At 46.0% G+C, this 23,891-nt stretch overlaps 1 protein-coding gene across 1 annotated transcript in view; it reads right to left on the reverse strand.

Annotated features, from left to right (window-relative positions):
* Positions 1-417: 417 nt before the first annotated feature.
* SLC35F3 (solute carrier family 35 member F3) overlaps positions 418-23,891 on the reverse strand; it is a 157,524-nt gene continuing 134,050 nt past the window's right edge. The window contains exons 4-8 of the mRNA XM_062489028.1: positions 11,968-12,187; positions 5,963-6,088; positions 3,410-3,602; positions 1,751-1,840; positions 418-662 (exon numbers count right to left, since the gene is read on the reverse strand). Coding sequence (XP_062345012.1) covers positions 418-662; positions 1,751-1,840; positions 3,410-3,602; positions 5,963-6,088; positions 11,968-12,187 — 874 coding nt within the window. The remainder of the gene's footprint in view (positions 663-1,750; positions 1,841-3,409; positions 3,603-5,962; positions 6,089-11,967; positions 12,188-23,891) is intronic.

The raw sequence follows: 23,891 nt of genomic DNA on the forward strand, positions 1-23,891 counted from the left end.
AAGTACAGCTCTGGTCAAAAATAAACGTGTGATGTAGCATAGCATTTGTTTCTTTTAAATCACAGTGTGCAATGCATCATTCAGTACCTAATGTTCAAAATGTCTGCCCTGCTTTTCATGAAAGTCATTCTTTAAAATAACCTATGCAAATATATTTTGACTATATATTACATTCATTTAAAAAGAGAAGAGAGGTTCTTGGCTTGCAGTTTTTTTCAGTGTACTACTTAAGTGAAAGGTCAGATGTGAAAAAAGTACAAGCAAACTGGACATGCCAAGACTCAATGCTTTAGATGGTGATCGTATCAAAACTGTACAAGTATGTACACCGTGTTGGACAGGTGTGCTTCTTTCCAAGAAAAGACCTTTGCATCATCATATATAATGTTAACCACAAAGTTTTGGTAAAAATAGCATTTAATGAGCAAAGGACGACATGGAAGGGCGAGTTCTCCGACTTTTATTAGGCAGTCCTGAAGCAATGTCTCCATTCCCTTCGGGAATTTCTTCCTTCTTCCGGACTTTGAGACGTGTGAGGAGCTTTATTACCCAGACATCCCATTCCTCTGGCAAGAGCAACAGGAGAAAGCCCAGACCAATAATGATGATGGCGATTACTCGGACACTATTGAAGACAATTTCACTCGTGTAGTGATCAACAACTGTATGGGACATCGAACGGATGTTACTACATGGGAAAAGGTAGGACAGCATCCCCTTCCCTCCCCCTCACCTCCCCAGCACTGGGGGCTGGCTGTGTCAGGGGAACATGGCCATGGAGGCAATGATGGCCAAGGCACTATTTCCTGCTGGTTGAGCACACAGCAGGGTATTGTCCACCAACAGCACAGGAACTCCTGCTGAGGTTCAGGGACACAGAGAAAGGGGTATTCCCCTTCCCTGCACAGCAGCTCCTGATTGCAATTTTTTTCTTGTCACCCTGAGTGCCTTGTGAAGTAAGAAACCCTGCTCAGGCTGAGCCATCCACACATTGTGGAGTGATCACACCTTTTGGTAGCCAAATCTACCAGAGCCATGCCCAGCTCTGTGTGCACTTAGTCAGAATGAAGCTGGGAGCTGCCACCTGCACTGTGGTGCACGTTAAACATGTTAATGCATGTTTTAACATGTGTTAAAACCATGTTGGCTTTTAAGAGCTGCTTTTGGTTGGGATTGTGTCTGCACTCCCCTGCCCATCTCTCTCAGACTTTGCAGTCTCTCGGCTTTCACTAAATTTCAGAAAAACTGTCAGAGAAATGTACCAGGCCAAGCCCAAAATTGAACTGTCCAGTGTTCTTAATAAACACCCGCAATGTTATTTATCAAGGCAAGCAGTTATTAGTACATCTGAAGTATTACATCTGCTCTGAAATGTAAGCAATTTTATTTGTTTGAATCTAATGTTAAGTCTGCCTTGAAGAAATCATTAAGAACTGACTTCTGCTTTATCCATGGGTTTTTATTCCAGCCCAGAGATGAATGTCTTCAAATCTTCTTTGTTTTTCAGTATGCAGGCTTCTTCGGACAGTAATTTAAAAACCAATTTTAGGGATTATGAATATTCATGTAATATTATACAATACATATTTAACACATAAATAATAAATTTTTGATCAGTGTCATCTCTGTAAGTCTTTGAGAGAAGATGCAAAGCATATTTAATAAATCTATTTTCTTTTATCCCTGCTGTGTATTTGAAAGGCCACTGATTTAATGTATTCATTAAGATGCAAAAGACAGAAAATCTTACCTGCATTCACTGGGACACTCAGTACAATTCCAAGAGAAATCAAGGTGGGGTAGGTAATAGCAATCCCAAAATTTAGTAGAATATTGAATGCTGATGAAGGAAAGAAAAATGTATTTTAGTACAGTGTAATTAGGCAGAAGGAATGTCACTTGAAACACTTATGCTTTACTACTCTATTTGTTGTTCAAATAAAGGGTACATCAGCTTCTGTTGTTTTTCCTGAAGGTATCAGAGGACAAAGCTGTGTGTTGCGTGTCCACCTGCCTGCCTGAGACATTGCTGTTTCTGGGGAACTCTCTATGCCTCTGGAGTCCAGTGGCACGATCAGGGTGGGTTTTGGGTACAGCCTGTCTCTCAGTATCATGTGCAGTAATTCCCACTCTTTACTGATACTGATACTGATCCAGTGATCCCCTTGGCTCTACTGAAAGACTCTTCATCTGGGAGATTTCAGCTGAACAGGAGCTTCTGTCTGGGTGCTTTGTTGTAGAAAACTGCCTCCAGTTGCAGGTGGAAGATGCTGTAAATCTAACCCTCTTCCAGGCAGGAACTTGCTAAATAAAATTTCATACTATGAAATTATAGTATCATTACTATGGAATGATTATAATATCACTCTATTGTAATACCATAGGCAGTTTGTGGGGTGTTTCATGACAAATTAATAATTGCTTTTGGTCAAATTCACCCTTGTTTTAAGGTGATCAGCTTTAGCAGAGCCTTGCCAATAATGAGCTTTTTCAGAGCTGGGGCTTTGGCTGTCTTCCAGTAGTACCCATGTATTGCACACACCAGGGATTGCATGCCAAGTTCTGCACCACTTTCTTACAAACACCTTCCTCTGAGTCCACTGTAAGTAACCTGGAGGTTACTTCTGGAGTTGTGATTGTTCGGGGTAAAAGGAGTTGGGACTCAAGACAGGGGTAGAGAAGGGATGTTTCCAGTAGAAATTAATGTTTTAGGAGAGGGGATTCTATAATCCAGTTTAGGGACCAACTGTGGCAGCAAGTCAACACATCTAGTTGAACCATGGACGACATCATGCTTCTGGTAACCTTTAAAACTTAGATTGGCATCCCTTCCCACTGAGCTCCTTTGGTGGCACAGCAGTGGCAGCAGAAGAGAGGACTGGCACCTCTCACAATTTCCATCACTGTGCAATGCTACATTTTTAAAAGTTTCCTCTGCCTTAGGAGTAGCATTTATTCCTCTCTAGGAGTAGCAGTTAGCTATTACTGCAGGCAGCAGAGGCATTGGAGTCTGGCCTTGACTGGCCTGGCCTAACCTCCTTGCTGTGGGGATGCTGATGAGCCCCAGAAAATGCTCTCCCAGCAGGGCTGCTTCTATCACAGCCCAGGCAAGTGCTACCTGTCTGTGTCACACAGAGTTCATGAATAGGAATTAGGACAAGCTTTACAGTTTAGTCCCACAGCACCTTCTAAAGAGAGCCACTAAAGAGAGTGTTTTGGTGTGGTAATAACAGCAGAAGTGAGTCTAGGAATTGCCTCTAGGAATGGGCCCTTTCATAATATCTGAAGCTAATAATTAAGTTGAGAACAAAACAGCTCCAGTATGGGAGATGCTTGCAGTTTCCACCAGTGGCCACTTTCTGGCACCCTCCTCCATCCCAAGCAGTGTTAGAGCCCCCCATCTACTCACTCAATAAGAGAATTGAAAATCCGCAGAGGTTCCCCCAAGGAATGATGTCAAAAGAGCTCCAGTACTCCACTTTGGTAAAATAAAGGATGACAGGAATACAGGTAACAAAGAGGATGTTGAAGACAGCTAACACAGACAGGAATAAGGCAGCTTCTCCAAATTTAGCACTGCCCAAAAGAAGTTTGAATAAAACCTAAAAGAGGAAAATACATAGGTTTAACTCTTTTGCACCACATCCCTGGAAGGCTGGTGCTCTGTTCTGACACTTAAGTAGTGATGCTTGCTGGACACTTGGGATGGCTGCTGGTGAAACTGTGGTGAGCAGCTTGTGCAGCCCAGCCTTCACCCTCCTGGCACCCCCTGGAACACAGGCAGGGACAGCTGCCAACTGAGTCCATGCAGAAAGGGGATTCAACACCTTTGTCTGTGCATGTCCTGTAAGGAAAGGTCATTAACCCTAACTTAGACCCTTCAACCCTAGATTAGACCCTTCAGTCTTTTTTTCTGCACCTCCAGAAAATTTGACATTAAGAAGACTGTGGAGCAGAGCAGTGGGAGGAGACGAAGCAATCTAGACAAAGAATCTTGCATGAGACATCACTGGTCCAGGCCTTTGGCTGCCACCTGAGCTGAGCTGAGCTGTGCTGTGCTGGCGGGCAAGCACAGTCCATGCTGACTGGCTGTCCTTCCACCTTCTCCCTGGAAACTCAGGAGGCAGATAGCAGAGCAACAGCCCCACAGCCCAGAGTGCAGATGCAGCCTGGGCAATGAGACTGCAGGGAAGGATTTTAAAACTTTGGTTTGTTAGTGGGAGAAGTTAAAAAGTAGAAGTGAAGGATGTGAGCAGCCCATCTGTGGCTGGGGACTGCCTGTGGACAGGACTTGTTTGGAGTCTGCATCAGTTTTCACCATAGAGCTGCAGAGATTCTGTTGGATACCATGGTCTGGGAACAGTTTTCCTCTGCTACTGGCTGCAGACCAGGATAGCCAATGGACTCTGACTTAGTGGTTTGTGCTGCACTGGCAGTCCCCCTCACCAGTGTCAGTTCTCTCCTTTGCCTACACAGAGCAAGCAAGTCTGCAGGGCTGCCGTGCTAGCAGGGTTCTGTCCACTCCCACCATGTCACAGCCATCAGTGACCGGTGCAGCTGTGGTGCCGCTCTGCAATATGGAGCAAAATGTACCAAAAGCCACTTACTCCTCATATGCCACCTGAGGGGAGTGTGTTGTGCTGTCCCCAGCAGGGCCACCTCAACCCATCCTTCTTCCCCAGACACGCAGTGTCTCTGCTGCCATGGTGAGATCTGTCTGCCTGCAGATCTGCCTGCCCCTTTGGCACACACACAGCTCATGGAAACCGAGCCAGACTGTGGAAAGCAAGAGTAGGGTGGCAGCAGCAGTGGCATGGCATGTGTTGCACAACAAGCTGCAGAGCTTCATCTGTCCTGGCATGCAGAGCACACTGCAGAGTAACACCCTGCTGGCACTGCCACCACCACCCTTCTGTGCACGGGCTCTGGGGAAGCAGCCCTGAGACTCTCATTCCCAGAAAGAGTAGCAGTGTCATGGGAAAGGGAACACAGCTAGGCTCTAGCCTTTATTTTTTTTCTGGTTTGTTGGGCCAAACAAACAGACCAGGAATGAGCTGTATGAAACGTCATGACCTTCCTAATGTAAGATATCGTCTGATCTGAAAAAGTGAGTGGAAAGCATTGCAGCACTGTGCTGAGGGGCACAGGCAGATGCTTCTCAGTTTGGCAAGTCTCCCTGGACTGCTGGTGTTAGGGCTGCAGGGCTCTCCTGGCCAATTCCTGCTGGATGACTGGTACAGTGCAATTCATTAAACCAGGTGAAGCTGTCTACACCTCCTCCTAATCTACACATCTGAGCCAGGGCGGGCAAACCACACTCTACAAATGCCAATTCCTCACTGTGGACTGTGACTCTGAGCACTATAAGCAGCACAGAGGCAGGTGCCCAGAAGTGTCTCAGGCTGAGTGAAATGGCTCTGGTCAGCAGAGAAGGCTTCATCTTATATGTAGTGCAGCTTATCCAGCTGCTCAGGATGAGGTCTTTATTCACAGGCATGTGCTTTGCATTTTAAGGATGCGATTGCTTCCATGATAAGCAATGCTTTAAGCCCAACACAGGCTACATATGTTACTGAAGGAGGACTGGCAAGGGGAGGCTAACAAAGTGACTTAAAGAAGCTAAATCTCTGCAGGGTGCTTCCAGAATGAATGCTTAAATACAGAATCTATGGAAAAGCGGCCTCATTTTTCATGAAGGTGAGACATCTGTAAATCCTCCCCCTGGTGGAGGAGCACTGGAGAAAACTTTTCCAAGGAAATAGGAGTTTTTGTCCTAAGTGAGAGCAGACATCAAAGCAAGTGAACACTTGAATGCAGCGCTGCAGAGCCAGTGTGTTTATGGCAGAGCTCTCAAAGAAGGAGACCGAACTGCACGGAGGTTTGCAAGTAAGACAGGAACAGCCAAAGTGAGTGACGAGGGGGACAGGCATCTTTCTGGGGGGAAAGAGCCGGGTGTACTTACCTTGTAGAGAGCAGACATTGAGGCAGAGCCCACCACCAGGGCTATCCCAATAACAGAGTGGCTGTGAAACCCATCGGCATATGTCATCATAACTATCCCTGCAATAGCAAATATAGCAGCCACGATCTGGTTGGAGACAAAGAAAGAAAGCAAGAAAGTGTTACTAGACAACCCCCACGATGGAGAAACAGGCAGGCAGATTTACATGCGAGTGCAGTACTTCTGCATCATCTGCTTCTGTAGAAAACAGTAGCAAGCCTGGGCCAATACCCAGGGAGCAGATGCTGCCTGCCCTTATGGTTTCTGTGGCTGCAGGGAAGCTGCAGGCAGAGCTGCAAAGGAGTGGCTGCTTCAGGCATGTGCAACAGGTCAGACTGCAGGGCTTAATGCCCCTGACTGAGGTGAAGTGGGGATTTAATCTCTGCTACTGTGATTCCCGATCAATGGGTCCCTGCAGCCTGTGCATGACAATAATACACAAGTAATAATTCCCTGGAGCTGGCAGAAAAGGCTTTGAGTCCTGCTGAAGTTTTAGAGGAAAAAGGTTATAAACAGGGGGATAAAATTAATGCAACTACTTTCCAGTCTAGACGAGTCATTTCAGAGAGTAGGAGGAGGGGTTGGTTTTTTTTTTTTTCAGCCAGCTATGCACACTGCAGTGCCTGAGGGGTGTCTTGCAAACAGATGGTACATTCACAAAGGCAGGGTACACACTGCCCCGATTTACCAGGATCAGCAAAGAAACCCCTGGCTTCTCTGGGATTATCCTGCCAGATACCTTCAGCCTCTCAGGGTGTTAATTCTGGGGTGAATAGAGCTTTCTGTATGCTCATGCTTCCTGGTTCTGCAGGGCTGTGAAGGATGCCCTGCTTACAGCACAAGCCTTTTGGCTGCACAGTCATGGTGATGCCTGTGAACACAGATGATCCACAGATGGGTAAGTGCTGTCCCCTCTCTGAGGACCAGACTGGGGTTTTAAGCCCCATCCACAGGCTGCAGCTGCCTACACATTCATGAGCCTCCTCTCATCTTTCCTGCTTCCCACCATAGATACTGGGGCTACTGTGAAGATGCAGGGGAAAAGTCTGTGTGCCAAACTCTGCTGCTGCCTGATCAACAAGATGTGTGAGGTGGCCTCTTTACCAGCTGCAGGTCCCAACCACAGCAGCACCAGCAGCCTCTTCCCTGGGCTGAGCTGGGGCTGGTACCAGGGGACACCCATAAACCAGACAATCATCCAGCAGATCCTTCCTGCACACTGACATCAACATCTTCAATTTCCCCTAACACAAAAATGGCCCGTTTTTGCAAACAAAAGCTTACCCATTTCTCCACAGGTGTTGCTGTATAATGGTAGGGTAGCATAAGGCAGAATGCTGATTTATTACTTGATCAGGGTGTAGCCCAGTACAAACTGCAAAGGCTAGGTATACAAGCTGCAGATTTGGAGAGGTTCAGATACAGCATCTTTGCTTGCAGCCCTGTTGGAATCTGGTCTCTCCATGGACAGCATTTCTAAAGTGAAGTTTTATGGTAGTGTAACTGGGCCCTATGGTCAGCCTTTTTCTAAGGCAAGTAGAGAATCCTCCCACAAGATTCTACACCAGTGTGGGGCAGTTCTCTCACCAGTGTGCTGCTGCTTGTCAAATAAAAATTCAGACACTCTGTGGCTTCAGAAGCACAAGAAAAAAGGTCATTGAATGAGACTAGCATGAGGCAGTTATAGAACAAGGAAAAAAAGATTTGCCTTCAGCCAACACAATTACGTGAAGGAAAGCTTTGCTGTTGAACCCTGTGGATGTGAAATTTTACAAGGATAAACTCATGGAAGAAAAAGATTCCATCATGACTATTAGCTATAGAAACACTTCCATCTCAGGAAGTCCTTGAGCCTCAAATTGTTGGAGGCTGGAAAGTCTCATGAGGAAATATCATTACAGGCTTTTCCTATTTAGACAGATTTTTCTAGGTGTCCACTACAGGCAGCTGCTGCAGGCAGGCTTCTGGGGCAGAGGCACCTTTGCTCTGACTCACTATGGCTCTTTGGAGAACTGCAAGGTATATGGCTCAGACTTTATCTGGAAGATGGCAACTCTGTACCTTCCTTCAACATCACCTGTGCTACACATGAGTTGATAAAGAGTGGAAGATGCAGCATTTCCTGTAGCATCTGCTCCAGGTGTGGCTGTCTTCCTGTATCATCTGGTCCAGGTGTGGCTGTTCTGTGAGCTGTATGGGGCTTGCCCAGCCTTCACTGGGTGGCTGAGGAGAACTACAATCACATTCCAGGCTGTGGCACCTCCAGGTGCATCAGCAGAGGAAGCCTGCCTCAACCCTGGCAGGCAGCTGTAACGCCTCTGCACTGGAAACTTAGGGGGTGCATGCATGAGCTGCAGAATGAAAAGTCTCCACTTTGCTTTCAACATCAGGAGCTGATCAGCTTCAGAGCACTTTCCAAGAGACTATGTCCCTACAGGCTGAGATTTGGTAAGATATGTATTTCCAAGTCCCACAGGCAGATGTGTTTGTCTGTATGTTATGTACACAGGAGGCACTTGCAGGCGATGGCTCTCTTGGATACTGAGCTGTTTTATTCACTGTAGCATGGAGAGAAACACCAAAGTCAAAGATCAAAGTAAATAAATGAAGTCTGCAAACAGTTCTGCTGGGGCAGAGGTCCTTGCCTATTCCATCAAGCATGTCACAGGTGTCAGAGGAGTCTTGGCCTCACTTCACAGTCTCTTGTTGACCTGTTACATACACATTCTCTGAAAGCCTTTCAGCCTTTCTATCAAGCATGTTGTTAGTGGTGGTGTCAGGCTGCACACACACCACAGTGCCCACAGATGTCACAGCACTGCAAGGTTTGCAGAGGCTGTGCTTCAGGCACGGACAGCTTCATTATGTGTGTGTCTTTGACAGCTAACAGCCAAGTCAGTTGTTCTCTGGGCATAGTGAAAGGCAAGGGGAAAAAGCTCAACTTCGTTATGGGAGATGAGGACACTTAGAAGTACCCAAATGGCATGGATGGGAACTTGTAATTGCTCTTACATTTAAATTCCAGCTAAATTTTGATTTATGTGCTTACAGAGCTAGTAGCTGCACTTCTGATGGCCAAGTAGGATACTTGTACTTGCTTTAACCCCACTGAGTGGCTGCCTTTCTCACCTTGCCTGTCAGTGCGCATGAACAGGGATACCCAAATGTGCAGTCAGAGCTTCGCTGTGGCACTATCCAACCTGCTGCACCAGTGTGGGGATGGAGCAGGAGTGTGGGAAGAAACTTTCTCCCTTGCAGCCATTTCTGCCAAATGATCTCTCAAAGGGTGCTTTTAAGAGGGTCAGCAGCTCTGACATGGGGTCCTGTGTCAGAAGGACCATGTGCTTTGGGGCTAGGCTGTGTGGCGGCTGCAGACCCTAAGGCACTCCCAGTGAAGCCCTAGCAGCTGTCTTTCCTCCTGGTAGCCAGTCCCAGGAAGAAGGTGGTGTGTTGGGGTCATCCTGAGGCTAGCCCCTAGCAGTGACACTCTTTCTGCCTGTTGCTTTTCACATGGGCTGTACAGAAAAGAAAGGAAAGAGGGAAGAAAATTATTCTCTCCAAAGACTCCATGCTAAGTCCCTTTGCAGGAAAGAGCGCTCCAGCACTCCAACTACGCCACACAAAGCTGGGCAGTAGAACTACTGTGCTGCCATGTGCCCTTTCAATCCCTAAGGACATCCCTCATACTGCCACAGGTCAGGATGCCAAAACTGCTTAAGAGCAAATAGCCCAGTCTGCCTGCAAACCCCTTCTCCCTGCATCCAGGTCCCTTGATGGCCTGTCACCTGGGAAGGAGACAGCTGTGTTCCTTCTTGGATTCAGGAGACAGATTGTTCCTTCTCGGGAAGGCCCCTTGCCACAGTCTGACCAATGCCAGGTTCCACAGGGAGAGGCTGGAACACATGGCAGGAGTATCACACAGCCACCACTGCCCTGGGCCCTGTTCTGCTTCTCTGCTTCACTGCTGCTTTCCCAGAGCAGTGCAGATAGGAAACAAAAGACAGCTGGACATGGCTGGGACCACCACTTGTGTCTGCTTCTCTGCTCCTTCCACTCCTTCTGCCTCTTTGAGAAGGGAGACGTACAGAACAGGATTCATCTCCCAGTGCTGTCCCCTGCCACGGCACAAGACAACCTGCCCAAGAAGCTGCTGGAAAGTCCCTGACCATCCTGGCTCTTCCATCATGGCCATGCACTCAGGAGAGCCCAAGAAGCACCTCTACTCCAGCATGTATATGCCCGTGCGTGTATCCCTGCACACCACAGCCATATTGCACAATGAGAGATGGCACATTCAGAATGAGGAGCAAGCTGCAGATGCAGACTGCAGTGGTCACCTCTCCATGCATCATCTCTCCTAGTGTCCCACCAGTGCTGCAGCTGACAATGCCACAGGAGAGATGAAGACACAAAAATACCTTCTTAAATTTTCATTTATCAAAATGGCTAGCGCATCCATCTTTGATAACAATGAGACTTCCCTAGCTCCAGGATCCTTTCAGGATGCCCTTGATTCTGCACTCAAAAATCACAGTTAATTTTTTTCAGGATGGGGCAACTTGGGCAGAGGGGTGTGCAGACACCAGCTGGCCATGCCAAGCTTTTGGCAGGTACATTTTGCAACCATCCCCTGAGCAGCCTCTTGGCTGCCACCACTGAAAGGCTGGCCAAGCTCTCCTGCCAGATTCTCCTGCCAGAGAGGAATACTTCCTGAAAAGTTAACTCTCAGCTACTCCATGCAACAACCTCTTCTTAGCACTACCAGTCTAGGTGGAGGAGCAGGGAGCTCCTCAAGTAGTGGGCAGGAGACAGGAATAATTACAGGTATTACTGTTGATCTTGATTATTAATTAATATTAATTGGCAAAGCACTGGTGCTTTTTCCTTGCAGTGGTGATGCCTTTTCCTTGGCCCTGGGGTGGTGGGTTACTCACCCACCCACTCTGCTGCCAAAGGACATGATGTGCTGAGGGCTGCTAGAATGGCAGCAGGGTCAGCAGGGAGCTGAAGGATTTTCTGCTAAACCCTCTACACATGGCTCTGTTGCTGCTGCTGCAGAGGCATTTGCATGGCCTGCAGCACTAAAGGTGCAAGCAAACATTTGGGGTGCCACCAGAAGAGCAGCCTAGAACTGCTGGCCAAACACAAATCCCTGCGGACACCATCTTCCATCAGTAACACATGTGGACACATGTTTTGGCCACAGGTGGGCGAGGGCAGCTCTCCTCTCCTCTCCTCTCCTCTCCTCTCCTCTCCTCTCCTCTCCTCTCCTCTCCTCTCCTCTCCTCTCCTCTCCTCTCCTCTCCTCTCCTCTCCTCTCCTCTCCTCTCCTCTCCTCTCCTCTCCTCTCCTCTCCTCTCCTCTCCTCTCCTCTCCTCTCCTCTCCTCTCCTCTCCTCTCCTCTCCTCTCCTCTCCTCTCCTCTCCTCTCCTCTCCTCTCCTCTCCTCTCCTCCTACCTGACACAGATGCTAAAGATAACTGTCCCACCCTGAAAGCCTGCTGTCACACATAGAAGGTGAGGGCCCTGTTAAATACCCAGGATGGGACCAGAAATGCATTGTGTTTTAGCCAGGGCTTGCGAGAATGCGCAGTTAGAAACAACCAGTTCTGGTGGCAGCCTGGGAAAAGTCATTTGGAAGGCTCTGGCAAGGGCCACGTATCCTTTGTGACACACTCTGGAGCAAGTTATCTCTTTCCTGAAGGAATATGCATTGGGCATATTCCCAATGGGTTACCTCTTTCCTGAAAGAAAGGCATTGGGCTGGGGGAGCCAGGGGCTCCAGGAGCTCACAGGCACCTGGGAAAAGGCTGCAGGGAAGGATGCATCCCTGCTCCACAAGAACTTCTGTGCCCATGCAGCTGTCTGCGTGGCTGCTGCTTGACTCAGCTGGCAGGAGGCAAGGGGTAAAGGAAAGACACAAGGGTGAGGGGGGGAGAAGGGAGACAGAGATAAGGAGTCACTTACCCTCACTCCCATGAACCTGTCCCTCAGAACGATCCATGAAAGCAAGAACACAAAAGCTTTGTTGCAGCAGAACAACACGGAGACATCCGTAGTGTTTATTTTCTTTATTGCATGTAAGTAAAGGTAGTTTGTGAGTGTCCAAAGAACACCAAAGGGTGCTGCCTTGGTAAAAAACACCTTCAAAGTCAAGCCATTGTCTCCAAAAAATCGGCAGCACTCCCTAAAACAAGGAGAGAAAGGCAATGTTATTACATAAGCCAGTCACAGTCTGCAGCAAATATATGGCTCTTTTTGCTCCTCTTCTTTTCCTTTGGGGAAAGAGAGGTACACACCTTAAAGAGGAGAAAAAAACCCAAGTTTCAGCTTCTGCTGCAACAGCCAGCACCTGCACAGGGTACAAACAGGCAGGGGCTGCAAACATGGGAGGGGGCTGCAAAGAAAGAGCAAAGGGAGAGGTGATGACAGGAGGTGAAATCTCACTCCTTCCACCAGCCCGTTCAAATTGAACATCCTGAAGCAGTGTGAGGCCATCATCCTCCCTTCACCCCTGTGAGCACCAGGATGCTGAGGGCCCAGGGCTGGCAGCAAAGCCCCTAGCTCCCCGACCCTGCTGAAACCATGGGAAGCTGGTGCCCATCTCATCTGCTGTGTGGCATTTGGAAGAAGCCTTGCAGGAACCCAGTCTGGGGATTTTCCACCCAAGGGGTGGGACCTGGCTCAAATCTCCAGCAGCATCCAGGGCAGGAGCAGGAGGGGGTGGCAGGCAGCTGCCTGCTCCCCCTGAGGTGAGAACATGGCATGGTAGCACCTGGGAACACGCTGGAGCAGCAGTGGGGAGTCAGGAGCTCATGTGCGCTGTCCAGGCTGGGGATGCTGGGAATCCCTGAGCAGGAGGCAGCCTGAGTATGTTCAGCCCTGGCACAAAGAGCAGAAGCACCAGCAGTTTGTTCGTGTCCCGAATGCAGCAGTGGGCACCAGGACACAGGAGGTGATGGGGCTGGCAGGGCTGGCATGGGGCTGCAGGGGTGGGGGGAAACTTGCCTGCAGCCTGTGCCTGCCATGGCAGCAGAGCTGGAAGCTGCCAGCTGCATGGAAATTCAGTGACACAAAGAAGGAATGAATCAGCCTCTGAGGCTGGGGCTGGGGCCAGCAGCCTGCAAGGTGTGTGTGGGCCAGCCAGCACAGTGCCCTGGCCTGCACTGCCATTGCTCATTTTCAAACCTGCAAGCTTCCCGGAGCCCTGAAGCTCTTTATTGGGGTGTTTTGACAAAACCTGAGCAGAATTAAATTTCATGCTGACAATGATGGATGAATAGGTTTTCACTACTGTCATGAGTTTCAAGCTGTTTGTTTCTTGAGACTGGGTATGTAATGATCATTATTTGGACACTGATGAAAGCATTGTTTTGATCCACTTTCTCAGAAGACAGAGCTGTACCAGATGAATAACTATAAAACCCCATCCATTCTTTTAGCCTCATCAGATCTCTGCATCCACAAGTCTACATCAGCCTACAGCCCCTCTGCCACAGCAGGTACAAGACTTCAAGGTAGAGGAAACACTTTTTTTTTGTGTTTACTTTTTTTTTTCTTTGTCTGCCAGTCCCTTGTATCAAATCATAGCTATGCAGAACTTACCCATCTTTGGATGTGATGACCCTGTACTTTGGCTGCTGCACATGAACACTTTCTTTTGAGCTGCTGGTTCTGAATTGTGTCACTCAGTGTCCCTTGTCCTCTGCAAAATTGCCTGCTGGCAGCAGACTATTCCCTGTCAAATCTGTTAACTGCCTCTCTGAATCAGTAGTAGAGCTGCTCATCTGCACTACAAACCACAGCCCAACTTCCCACCTGCTGGAGCCGTGCTGGGCTGTTCAGGGATGCTCGTGACCCTGACAGATGCTGCCTGTGCTCAGCATGTGGCCCGGATCCATTCTGCCCTTCCACAAACACTATACCCACTTCAGGTGTGGCCTTGAGTCCTGCACAGCACTGACTGTACCAGACACTTGCTGCAGGGGACACAGGGAGTGCAAAAGGAAGCAGAGACACGCTGAAAAAGCCAGTCCCAAATTGCATTAGAGGCTTAAACCTGCTTCCTAAGACATCATGGAGGGTTTCATTGACAGCATGTCATAAGCAGCCAGCCTCATGCTCTGAAAACAAAAAACACAGGCACAGTTTAAATTAAATGGCATGAATCAAGATTAGTATGACAGGAACAGGAAGGCTGTACTCAGATGAAAGGACCAAAATGGAATTTATTTTGGGATTCATCCTGGGGAAAAAAAGTTCCTCCGGCCAAAAATCTGTTCCCCACATATAGAATTGGCTATCACTATTTCATATATAGCAGAAACACGTGCTTTTACTGTCTTGTGGGCCTGATTCTTGTTTAGTAAACACCCCTGGATTTCTATGATATCTCAGCCTGGATTCCTGACACATCCAGTGTTGTGCCATGCTGCCACAAAGGACAGCCTTGCCCTGACATGGATCATGACCCTGAGCCACAGTGCCCACTTTGGGAGTCTCTCTCTGCCCTATACAGCAAGGCTTCCTTTTAGGTGTTTTGAGTGGCTTCACCAAGGGCAAATTACTTTTCATAGGCTGGCTCCAGCTTTCAAAGGAGACTTCCTTATGGCAGAGATTGCCTTACCCAGCACAGAGCTGTAAGGAAGCTTCCCCCTGAGAACTCCTAGGGCTGTGGAGGGTGCTGCCAGCCATGCACCCACATCCACAGTGAGCCCTGTTGTTCCAAACAGGGGTACTCCTGCAGATGGGTTAGAGGGCTGCCTTGGACCTGGCATCTTCAGTGAAGTATGAGGAGCATCTGGGAGAATGTGGCATATTTTGTGCACCAGAATGGCTATTTGCCATAATATAAACCTATCGCAATCAATTGTCTCCTCAGGTTTGCCACTGCTTACTGGGAAAACTGATTTTTCCTTGGTGCCATAGAGCAGTTTGTGAAGCCATACCAGGAAGTATCTGATGAAGAGAGTTTTCAGTGAGTAACAGTAGAAAAATAGTTATGGGAAGCAAGGCAAGACTGTGGTATAACCTACACTGTAAGCTCAAAACAGTCAGGGATGACTCCAGAACAAACAACCTTCAGCTTAAATATTTTGACAGAACATTTGAACACAGCTGTTCCTGCTGTCCACTAATTTCTGGGCCCAGCACAGACACAGTCACATCCACTGTGTTAACTCCCACACTGTGTTTAAAGAGGAATTGTCATCTTAGACTGACAAAACCTATTCCTGGTCCCATTACCAGAAATCCTGCACCTGCTGCTCTCACCTGCCTCCTCAACCTGAAAGCTTTGGTGCTTTCTTGATGATACAGCTTTGCTTACTGGGAACACCCTTCTTTGCCCATGGAACAGTGGGACTTTGGGTGTGGACAAAAGCCAGAATGGCTATAGGGGAAAGTTGATGCAAAGCTCAGGTGTGTCCTGCCCCTGTGAATTCCCAGGTCATGCTGAGCATGTCTGCCCTTTGGCAGAGAAGCCACCCTGCAGAGCCCCTCTGCTGAGCCAGTCTCCCCCATCTGTAATATTATCTCTGTAATACTCTATGTGAGGAGTAAATTCCTGCAGTAAACTGCCTAGCTGAGTGCAGATAAGGTGGCAGCACACAGCAAGGAGCTGTGGCATTGCAGGGTGCAGTGCTGTATTTTTGAGATAAATGATCTTCCTGCATTATTTTCCTCAATTCTGCTATCATAAACTGGTGCTACATTGTAATCACAGCAATTAGTTTAAAATATAAATGCAAGGCATTAACAAAGGCAACAGCCAAGATCTGTGTAAGACTGGAATAGGAATGTCAGAGGAAGGAGATTGGAAGGGAAACCTTCTGGCTTAATTGCCATAGCAGCAATACAGAAAATTTTGTTTCCGCCTAGAAGTGCCACATCCATATGCAGACAACCCCAAGGCTGCTATGGTACAACAGGAACGGGGGTAAAAGATACTATAGAAAAGTCTAAGGCACAGTGATCTTTTGTTGGTGTCTTAACTTTGAATTGTTTGCTGGTTTCTTTAGCTTTCATGTACTACATCTTGTTCTTCCTCATACTCTTTTTAGTGTGTATCTTTATTTACCCAGAAAATGGCAAATTAGCTCTACTCCATTAGGCACGTCTCCAGCACAATACTAGCAAAATAACTGCAGCACTGGAACCAAGCATCCCCAGTGAAGTAAATCAGAAGTCATCAGTGCCAAAATTCTATGATAAGTAAGAGTTAATTATATTGAAAGAAAATGTTGCAGTCAAATAAAACTTGGAAATGAAATATGACAGTAAAACTCCACTGAGTTCACAATTATGTACTTAACACTATTCACCTTCCACTGCCTGTTTTGTCTTTAACCATTGCTAGGCATGGTTATGCATCGTGATGTTTCCCCACTTCTCTTGTGCAAACAAATTGATGAAGTCTTGCCAACACTGGAATGAATTCTTTTATCCCTGTTTTGAAAAAAGAAAATTCCACCTATACAGAGGAAAGGTAGACAAGAACCAGAAAAAGTACACAGTATGTTGCCCCAGGCCAGGGCTTTGGTCTCTTGATACTCCCTGCAGAACAAACCTGTGCCAAAAAGGGTTGTAAGCCACTGAAAATGCCATTACATCTTTGGGAAATTTGCAGTAAAGTAGAAAATTTCTGGGAGTAATACGCATCCTAAGGGAATACTTTGCACAAGCCAGTTATTTCTCCTTTCCAGACTGTTAACTTTAGCTAGATTTTTTTCATTGTCTCAGTGTTCATACTGAAGCCTCTTCCTCCAATCCAGATTTGGATCTGCTGCTGCTCTTAGAGGGTAATATTATTTCTTTGTAGACCGTGCTTCTTACTTTGACCTTGCAAGGTCTGTACCTGCAAACTGAATTTGGCTAAATTGCTTCTGATTTTCAGCAGAGTGAGCATCACCTCCCTGGAGCACAGCAAAGCCACCACTGTGCCAGTGAATTCGTCTTCTTGATTAGAGATTGGCAGGCAAAACATGTTTTGCTAATCCCTGCACCAATTAGGCCTGCATGGATAAATAATCTGCAGATATGCAACAGTCTTACATTTTCTTTTCAATGTACAAAAAAACCCGATGGACTAAAATGTCATGCTGTGTCTTCTGGGAGGACTTGCAAGCCAGTTGTAGTAAGCAAAAGTAAAGCAGACAGACAAGATGAGTTGACAGTAACAGGAGAGAAGGAAACTAGAATCAAGTTTAATTTCTCCCAGTGAAAAAAATCCACAAGGACATTTTTTGTAATTCATCCTGTTAGGACCACAGCCTCTCTCATGCATTAAGCTCACAAGTAGAGGTAAGTATGACTGCTGTACAGATAAAAAACGCAACTTAACTCAATATATTCTTCAAGAATGGTCTCCAGGAAAGTAAAGATATGTTCTGCAGAAAAAAAGGATCATGCCTCTAGCTTTTCTTCCTTCACCTTTGAGCCAGCACTGACCCAAAGGGTAGCCATGACAAAATCAACCTCTCGGGTGAATTTCAAAGTAATACAAGAAAAGGGTGATTACATGAAACCCATTTTACAGATGTGCAAGCTGGGGCACAGAGAAGCAAAGTCCCTGGGTGCTTTAAAGTGGCAGGATGAGGGCTGCCTGTTGACTGCACCATCAGAGAGATGGGGATTTGCTTTTCCTGCATGTTTATTTTATAGCTGCTGTTACTTATCAAGACAGTCCCTGAGCACCTTTTTCCTGAGTCACCACAGGTTCATATGCCAGCAGAACAGTTGCACAGAGGCTCCTGTGGTGTGTCCCAGATCATAAAATGCTGTGAATAAACCCACTAGCCTCAGCACTTTGCAGAGAGATGCCTGGGACTTCTGCCATGGCTTTTATTGCCCTGCTGGTCTGAGGCTCCTGCAACAAAACCTGTATATCCCTGCCTGCAGCTTTCCTCAGGAAAACTGCTTCCAGGTGCTGGGAGGCCACAAGCTTCTCAGCTTCCATGGGGCAGAAGTCTGAGACCTGTCCTGGGTGCACTGGTGTGCCTTGCCTGTCATGCTGCCTGCACTGTCTGCTGAGGAACGCCTCAGCCCATGGCCAAGGACCTGCTGCTCCTCAGAAACGTCTGTACTTATCCAGGCCAGTCTGTCCATGCTGGGAACTGAACTGGGGCTGCAAACCTTGGCCCTTCAGTCTCTCGTTATACCCTTCCTAATGGGAATGGCAGCACTGCAGCCCTGGAAGTAACACTGGCCCCAGTGACAGCACTGGTTTCTGGAGAGGGATGCAAAGGGTGGCTTATCTAAAATACTCTAATGGCTTTTTAATGCCCATCGTTGCATGAGTATTTTTCTGTAAGCACATTATTAAATGCAAGAAATTTCCACAGAAGCCAATCAAGCCACTTTTAAATGTCTGCACCTGCAACTGACTTGATTACTTGTTTCTACACTTAGTTTGGGGCTGGTGTTCTGCCTTTAAACTTTTATCTATTCTGGGAGTTTCCAGCTCATTTGCAGAAAATACATTCCGATAGGCAATAGAATGAGAAAATTGTCGTCTCTTAAATTAAACAAAAAACAAATGAAATAAAAAATCCACACACTGACCTTCTCTGAGGTAGAGACAGAAGCAATTGGTTTTGCTCAGCACTAATCACGTACCATACTAGACATTTGCACAATAAATGGTCCCAGGAAATGCTTAGCTGTGGATTTACATAATACACCAGAATGGCTCCAAAAGAAGCAAATAATACAAATCTTACAAACCACCTGAATACACATTTTCAAGACAAGTCTTAGAACAGACTCAGAAACCTTAATGAGACACTGTTTAAACTAACATTTAAATTAAAAAAAAAATTTAAAATAACAAGACTGAACCACATTTCAGAAAATGCAGCAAGTATTTCTGGCAAGAAGAAATTTTTAACGTGACAAGATACCTTCAGCAGTCAGGCAGCTGAAATTATAATGAATTTTCTGCCTTTATACCCCAGAGGTACCCAAAGCCTGAAGTACTTTATGCTCTTCTAGACAATAGGCATTATACAAATCAAACCTAAGACTGTTGCTATGTGCAAGCTCCAAACACCCACAGACCAGGCAGGCATCACACTTGAACACAGAAAAGAGCTTTTTAGTTACTTTTTAGTTACTCAAAGATTGCTTTGTGGATACCTTTTTTTTTTCTGCCCACAAGAAATGCGGCCCTTGACTTGACCTGGTGTAGCACTCAGGATTGGCCTCAAATTTTTGTTAGAGCCCACCAGAGGCACTTACACTGGACATTCCCCTCCAAGCAGCAGTGCATGAAGCTGAAAGGGGCAGGAGGGGAATGAAAGCTTCAAAGGTTCCTAGGGGTTACTGGCATGCCCACCATGCAAGCAGGGAGGACAGCTCCTGCTGGTGTTTGAGACAGGGCTGGAAGATGAGCTGGAGGGAACTGACCCATTTGCACAGTGGGGTGTGATGAAGACTTTGCTGGGACCCACCACCACATGCAAATGCAGTACAGGCAAAGGACTGCCAGCTCCAACAGCACCAGGTACAGCCAGGCACAGGCAGCCACGGCAGGGTGTGAGGAGCACTTAATGATCTGTATGGAAGCTAATGACAGTCCTTAGGGAGCTATGGAGCAAGCTGAGAAAATGAGCAGCACTACATCATCAGACAGCATTTACTCAAGAGTTCAAAAAAGCCCAAGAATGAAACAGGGAATTCATAACAGGGCTCTGTAATTCCCTTAAAACAGCCTTTTTGCCCAAAGCAAATGCTACATTGATTCTTTAAATCCAATTTGTGCAGTGACTATGGCTATAAAATTTGACTACTATAAAATTCAAAGACGACCCTTGCTAGTTAAAGACTGCATCTCTTCCTCCTCCTGGATTCATCAAGGAGCAACAAGGACAGGGAATAAATGCCCAGTTCAAGGAACATACTGGCACAGCCAGGTGTTGCAGGCACTTGCAAGTATTTTAATCCCAAGAAATTAGCTGGTGAGCAGGTGTCCTTAAAGCCTAGGCCCAGCAGGAATGCTCCTGCTTGTACCGTGCACCTAATGCTGCTGTCCTCAAAAACAGGATACTGGCTGCTTGCACCAACTTAGTGCTGATCAATTCAGACTTTCCTGAGGATCTCCTACTGCACCAGTCATGTGGAAGTGGCCTGAGGCTGCTGGGTCTCCAGCACCATTCCCTTAAAGGCTCTTGTTCCTGACTTTTATCATCTGCACTTGCAATTAGGAAAACCCTTGGGGCTCTGCCTGACTGAAGGGAAGGCATCTCACCTCTGCAGGTGCAACTTCTCCCAGACAGGGAGCAGGACCAGCCTCCTCAGCCACCTGGGCACAGCTGGGAGCACACTCCAGCTCTGGGGAAGGGCATCCCAGCTGTCAGAAGATCTGCTTCAGGGCCTTTTTCCTTGCCCACTGCAGGTGGGTGTTGCACTAAGGAGCAGGGGCTGTGTTTTGAGTGGCTCAGGAGATGCACTGGCACCTAAGTCACAACTAAACTGTGTCCTGCATGGCTCAGTATGAATGTTGGCCTTTAAAAGGTTAGCTAATCAAACTGGTTTTTGGAAGAAAACCTGAACCACAAACCCACATTATTTTTAATGTAAGTGGATTAGGCAATTCCCTGCAGGTCCCAGCAGTTTTGAGAAGTACTTTATGCAATGCTTCAGTACTTCATTTACTGAAAAGATGAAAAGCATGGAAAGCCTTTCAGGGAAAGCACTTGGAAAGGGCACCAGGAAGCTGAATTTGAGGTTCATAGGGATAGTTTATCACAAATTTTCACTGTGAGCTTGGACAAGTGCCCCAGCCAGCCTGTCCCCTGTTGGCAGTGGGGTATGAGGGTACAGGCTCGCTGTTATTTCCCAGGGCTGTGTTGAGGTAAATGCAGTTAAGCATTTGTGCAGCATTCGGCGTGTGGTGAGGGACAGCATATACAAACTGAGGCAGAGAAAACCTAAACATTAGACTCTCAAGGCTTTGACTGCCGGAGTCAACATCATCACTGTGCTCCATCACCATCCAAAATTTCCATTGACGTCAGTGGATGTTCTGGGTGTGAAAGACCTGCAGACTCTTAAACTCCACAGCAATTGCTTGTGGATATCTTAAGTATGGCCTGATGTGATTTATATCCACCTTGTCCTCTTCAGCTGTGACCTGAACCACTTAGTAATATTTGCAATAGTCAGAATGAAATTTTTAGGAGAAACTGGTGAGCTGGCCACGTGTAAATTGGATTTTTGTATTGACTGGCATAGGCAGACCAAAAAGGTGTGCAAGAATAAAATGCTTTTGTAGTAGTTGCTGTCTTGGCTTTTGTGCTCTGCTGATACAGTGCTGATAGGAGGGGGAGCAGTGCTGCTGTGTCTTGGGAGAAGGAACGAGACAAGAGGCAAAACAAAGAGAAGAGAAATACCTCAGTGATAAAACTGGCTATGCAAACACCCTGAGACACCTATTACTTACACACATATTTAATTTGCACCTTTATGCCTGTGGATTGTCAGAGAGACTTTGTGTGGAGATATGGCTCCAGCTGGGCAAAGCCCTGTTAGCCCTCACTGCTGGCACTGCCAGCCTTGGCCAAGGGCATAAACTAATCAACTTCACAGTCTAGGCAGTAATTGTTCAGCACCATGATGGGATACTGGAGATAGTTGGAAACAGGAAGGCATATGAGTCAGGAGATAGCAAAAGACACGCCATTAATTCGGCAGCTAGTCTATGAAAAGAAAGAAAGTTACACAAAAAAGAAATCTGAGAGCTTGCTGACATAACAGAGAAGCTGACATTTACAATGCACAAATTGCTCCTAGATGCACTAAATAAACGGGATATAGAAAGGAAATAATCTTTTCTAAATACTTGTATTTGTGGTCATTTTTAGAGTACCTCCTCTCAAGAACAGGTGAATCTTTTCTGTTTGAAATTTGTTTGCCTTTTTAGTTGCACTGCTGCTGTCCATTTAACACAAAAGCAGAGCACTCTCTGCCCTGTGCTCCTTTACTTTCTGTTCTTCAGCAAAGTCAGCCCAATACTGCACACAGCAGCAGAGCAAGGAGAGGACCATGGAAGTGGAGGGAGAAGGTCTCAAGACTCTGTGATGGCATCTACCCTCATCCCAGAGCCTGATTGAACAGCACCTTTCAGAGCACAGCAATCTTTGAAAAGCAGCCTCTGAAAGATTGAGAAATTCAGCAGTCACATGAGGTGAACAAGTACAGCTGATGAGTTTGGTGCCAAAAGGGAGTGTGTTAAAAAATACAATGTCCATTGCTTCTGAGATTGAGATTTCTAAGCAGCTTTACTTGTTTTGACCTTTCTCCCAATAGGCTAATCCTTCAGAAACACTGATGTTGCTAGTTGCATTAAAATTGTGTAACACCTTAGTATAAGTTGCAAAAACAGAACAATATGTAACAGAAATTGAATAGCGTTCATCTCTGCTACTGGAACATTAAAGTGTCTCAAGTGGCATACAATAACTGAGAATGGCTTGAAATAAATTTCCTGCTGTCCAAGGGAAACATGAAATGTTTCTGCTCCCTATATGAGCACTTTGTTGTTTGAACAGTAAACATGCAAATTAAAAAATACTGACACACACTATATTTCTAAAGGACCAGATAGCGTAGAAATGGAGCCACAGTAGCTGAAACACCAAGAGAATGTACTCATGAAGGACTAGGCAGCTGTAACTCCACTGAGGAGCTGCAGGAATTTGTGTGGTTTGGGTTTTTGAGGGCAACATCTCCTCTACAATATTATTCTACAAATGTTGGTTGAAAAGTTGTACATATTTATTTTCATTCAATTTGCAGTGAAGTAAAATGCCCATTCACTGAATCAGAAGCTTCTGAAGATGGGTAGAGATTACAAAAAAAAAAAAACCTTACAAAAATTCTGAAATAAGTTTTGAGAATTTTTGATTTGAAAAATTTAAATGAAATTTGTTTTTTGAATTCCAAAATAATATCAACTAAGTATATAGTGGAAAATAATGGTAGTGAAAAAAACCAGCAGAAAATAATAACAAAAATAGGCCATATTGTATTGTACTTGAAAAGTGGTTTTATTTTCATTTCTCACCTCTGTATGCTCTCAGATGCCTGTCATCCATTAAGAACAAGATTTCTTTTAAAATTTCAGAATGCATCCTAGAAAGCAAAGTCTAACAATAAAAAAGTCTAATAAAGCAAAGGGTCTAAAAAAGACCCTTTTTATTATCCCTTAACAACTGTACTATGTAACTGCATAAAAGGCACTACTGACCCAAGCTTCACAGACAAGAAAATACTTTCTTGAAGAGAGGGAGGGGAATTATACCTTCCATAGTCTTACAATACAGTTTATAGTTATCTTCATAAATAAGACCTGTGGAAGAAATATTAAAAAGAAATAATAAACCTGATCATGCACATGCCAGTTCAGAAGCCTTGTCTCCAAGGAATTTTCTCCCCCCTGCTTTACTGAGTTATAAAGGAATCTGTAAAATTACATGCAGTATTATATGAGGATCCTATTTAGAAACAAAATCTTCTCTGAAGACTCTTCTCAAGACACAAGTGTACAGAGTATCAACTTAATTCTTCTTGATCATGAGAGACAGGTCTACAGGATAAATACAAGACACAATTGTCTTTCAGTCTTCTTGCACTCTGAGAGGTTGACATCTTCATAGTTCTTTCAATCTCTTTTTCTTCTTATGGATTGATGGGCCACTCATTCTTACATGGTTCAGAAACTGAATTTCAGTTTCATGATCCATAAATGTGCAGGCTGTAACCTTTTCTCCTTTATACACTCCAAAGAAGTGAGCAGGATATTGGGTTTTGTGATAGATCCTCCCTCCAGAGAAGAAGCTGATCTACTGCTACTTCTAGCTCCTACTAGAAGTGCGGAGTGGCACATGTGTGGG

This window comes from Cinclus cinclus, chromosome 3 (genome assembly GCF_963662255.1).
Source record: "Cinclus cinclus chromosome 3, bCinCin1.1, whole genome shotgun sequence".
Lineage (NCBI taxonomy): Eukaryota > Metazoa > Chordata > Aves > Passeriformes > Cinclidae > Cinclus > Cinclus cinclus.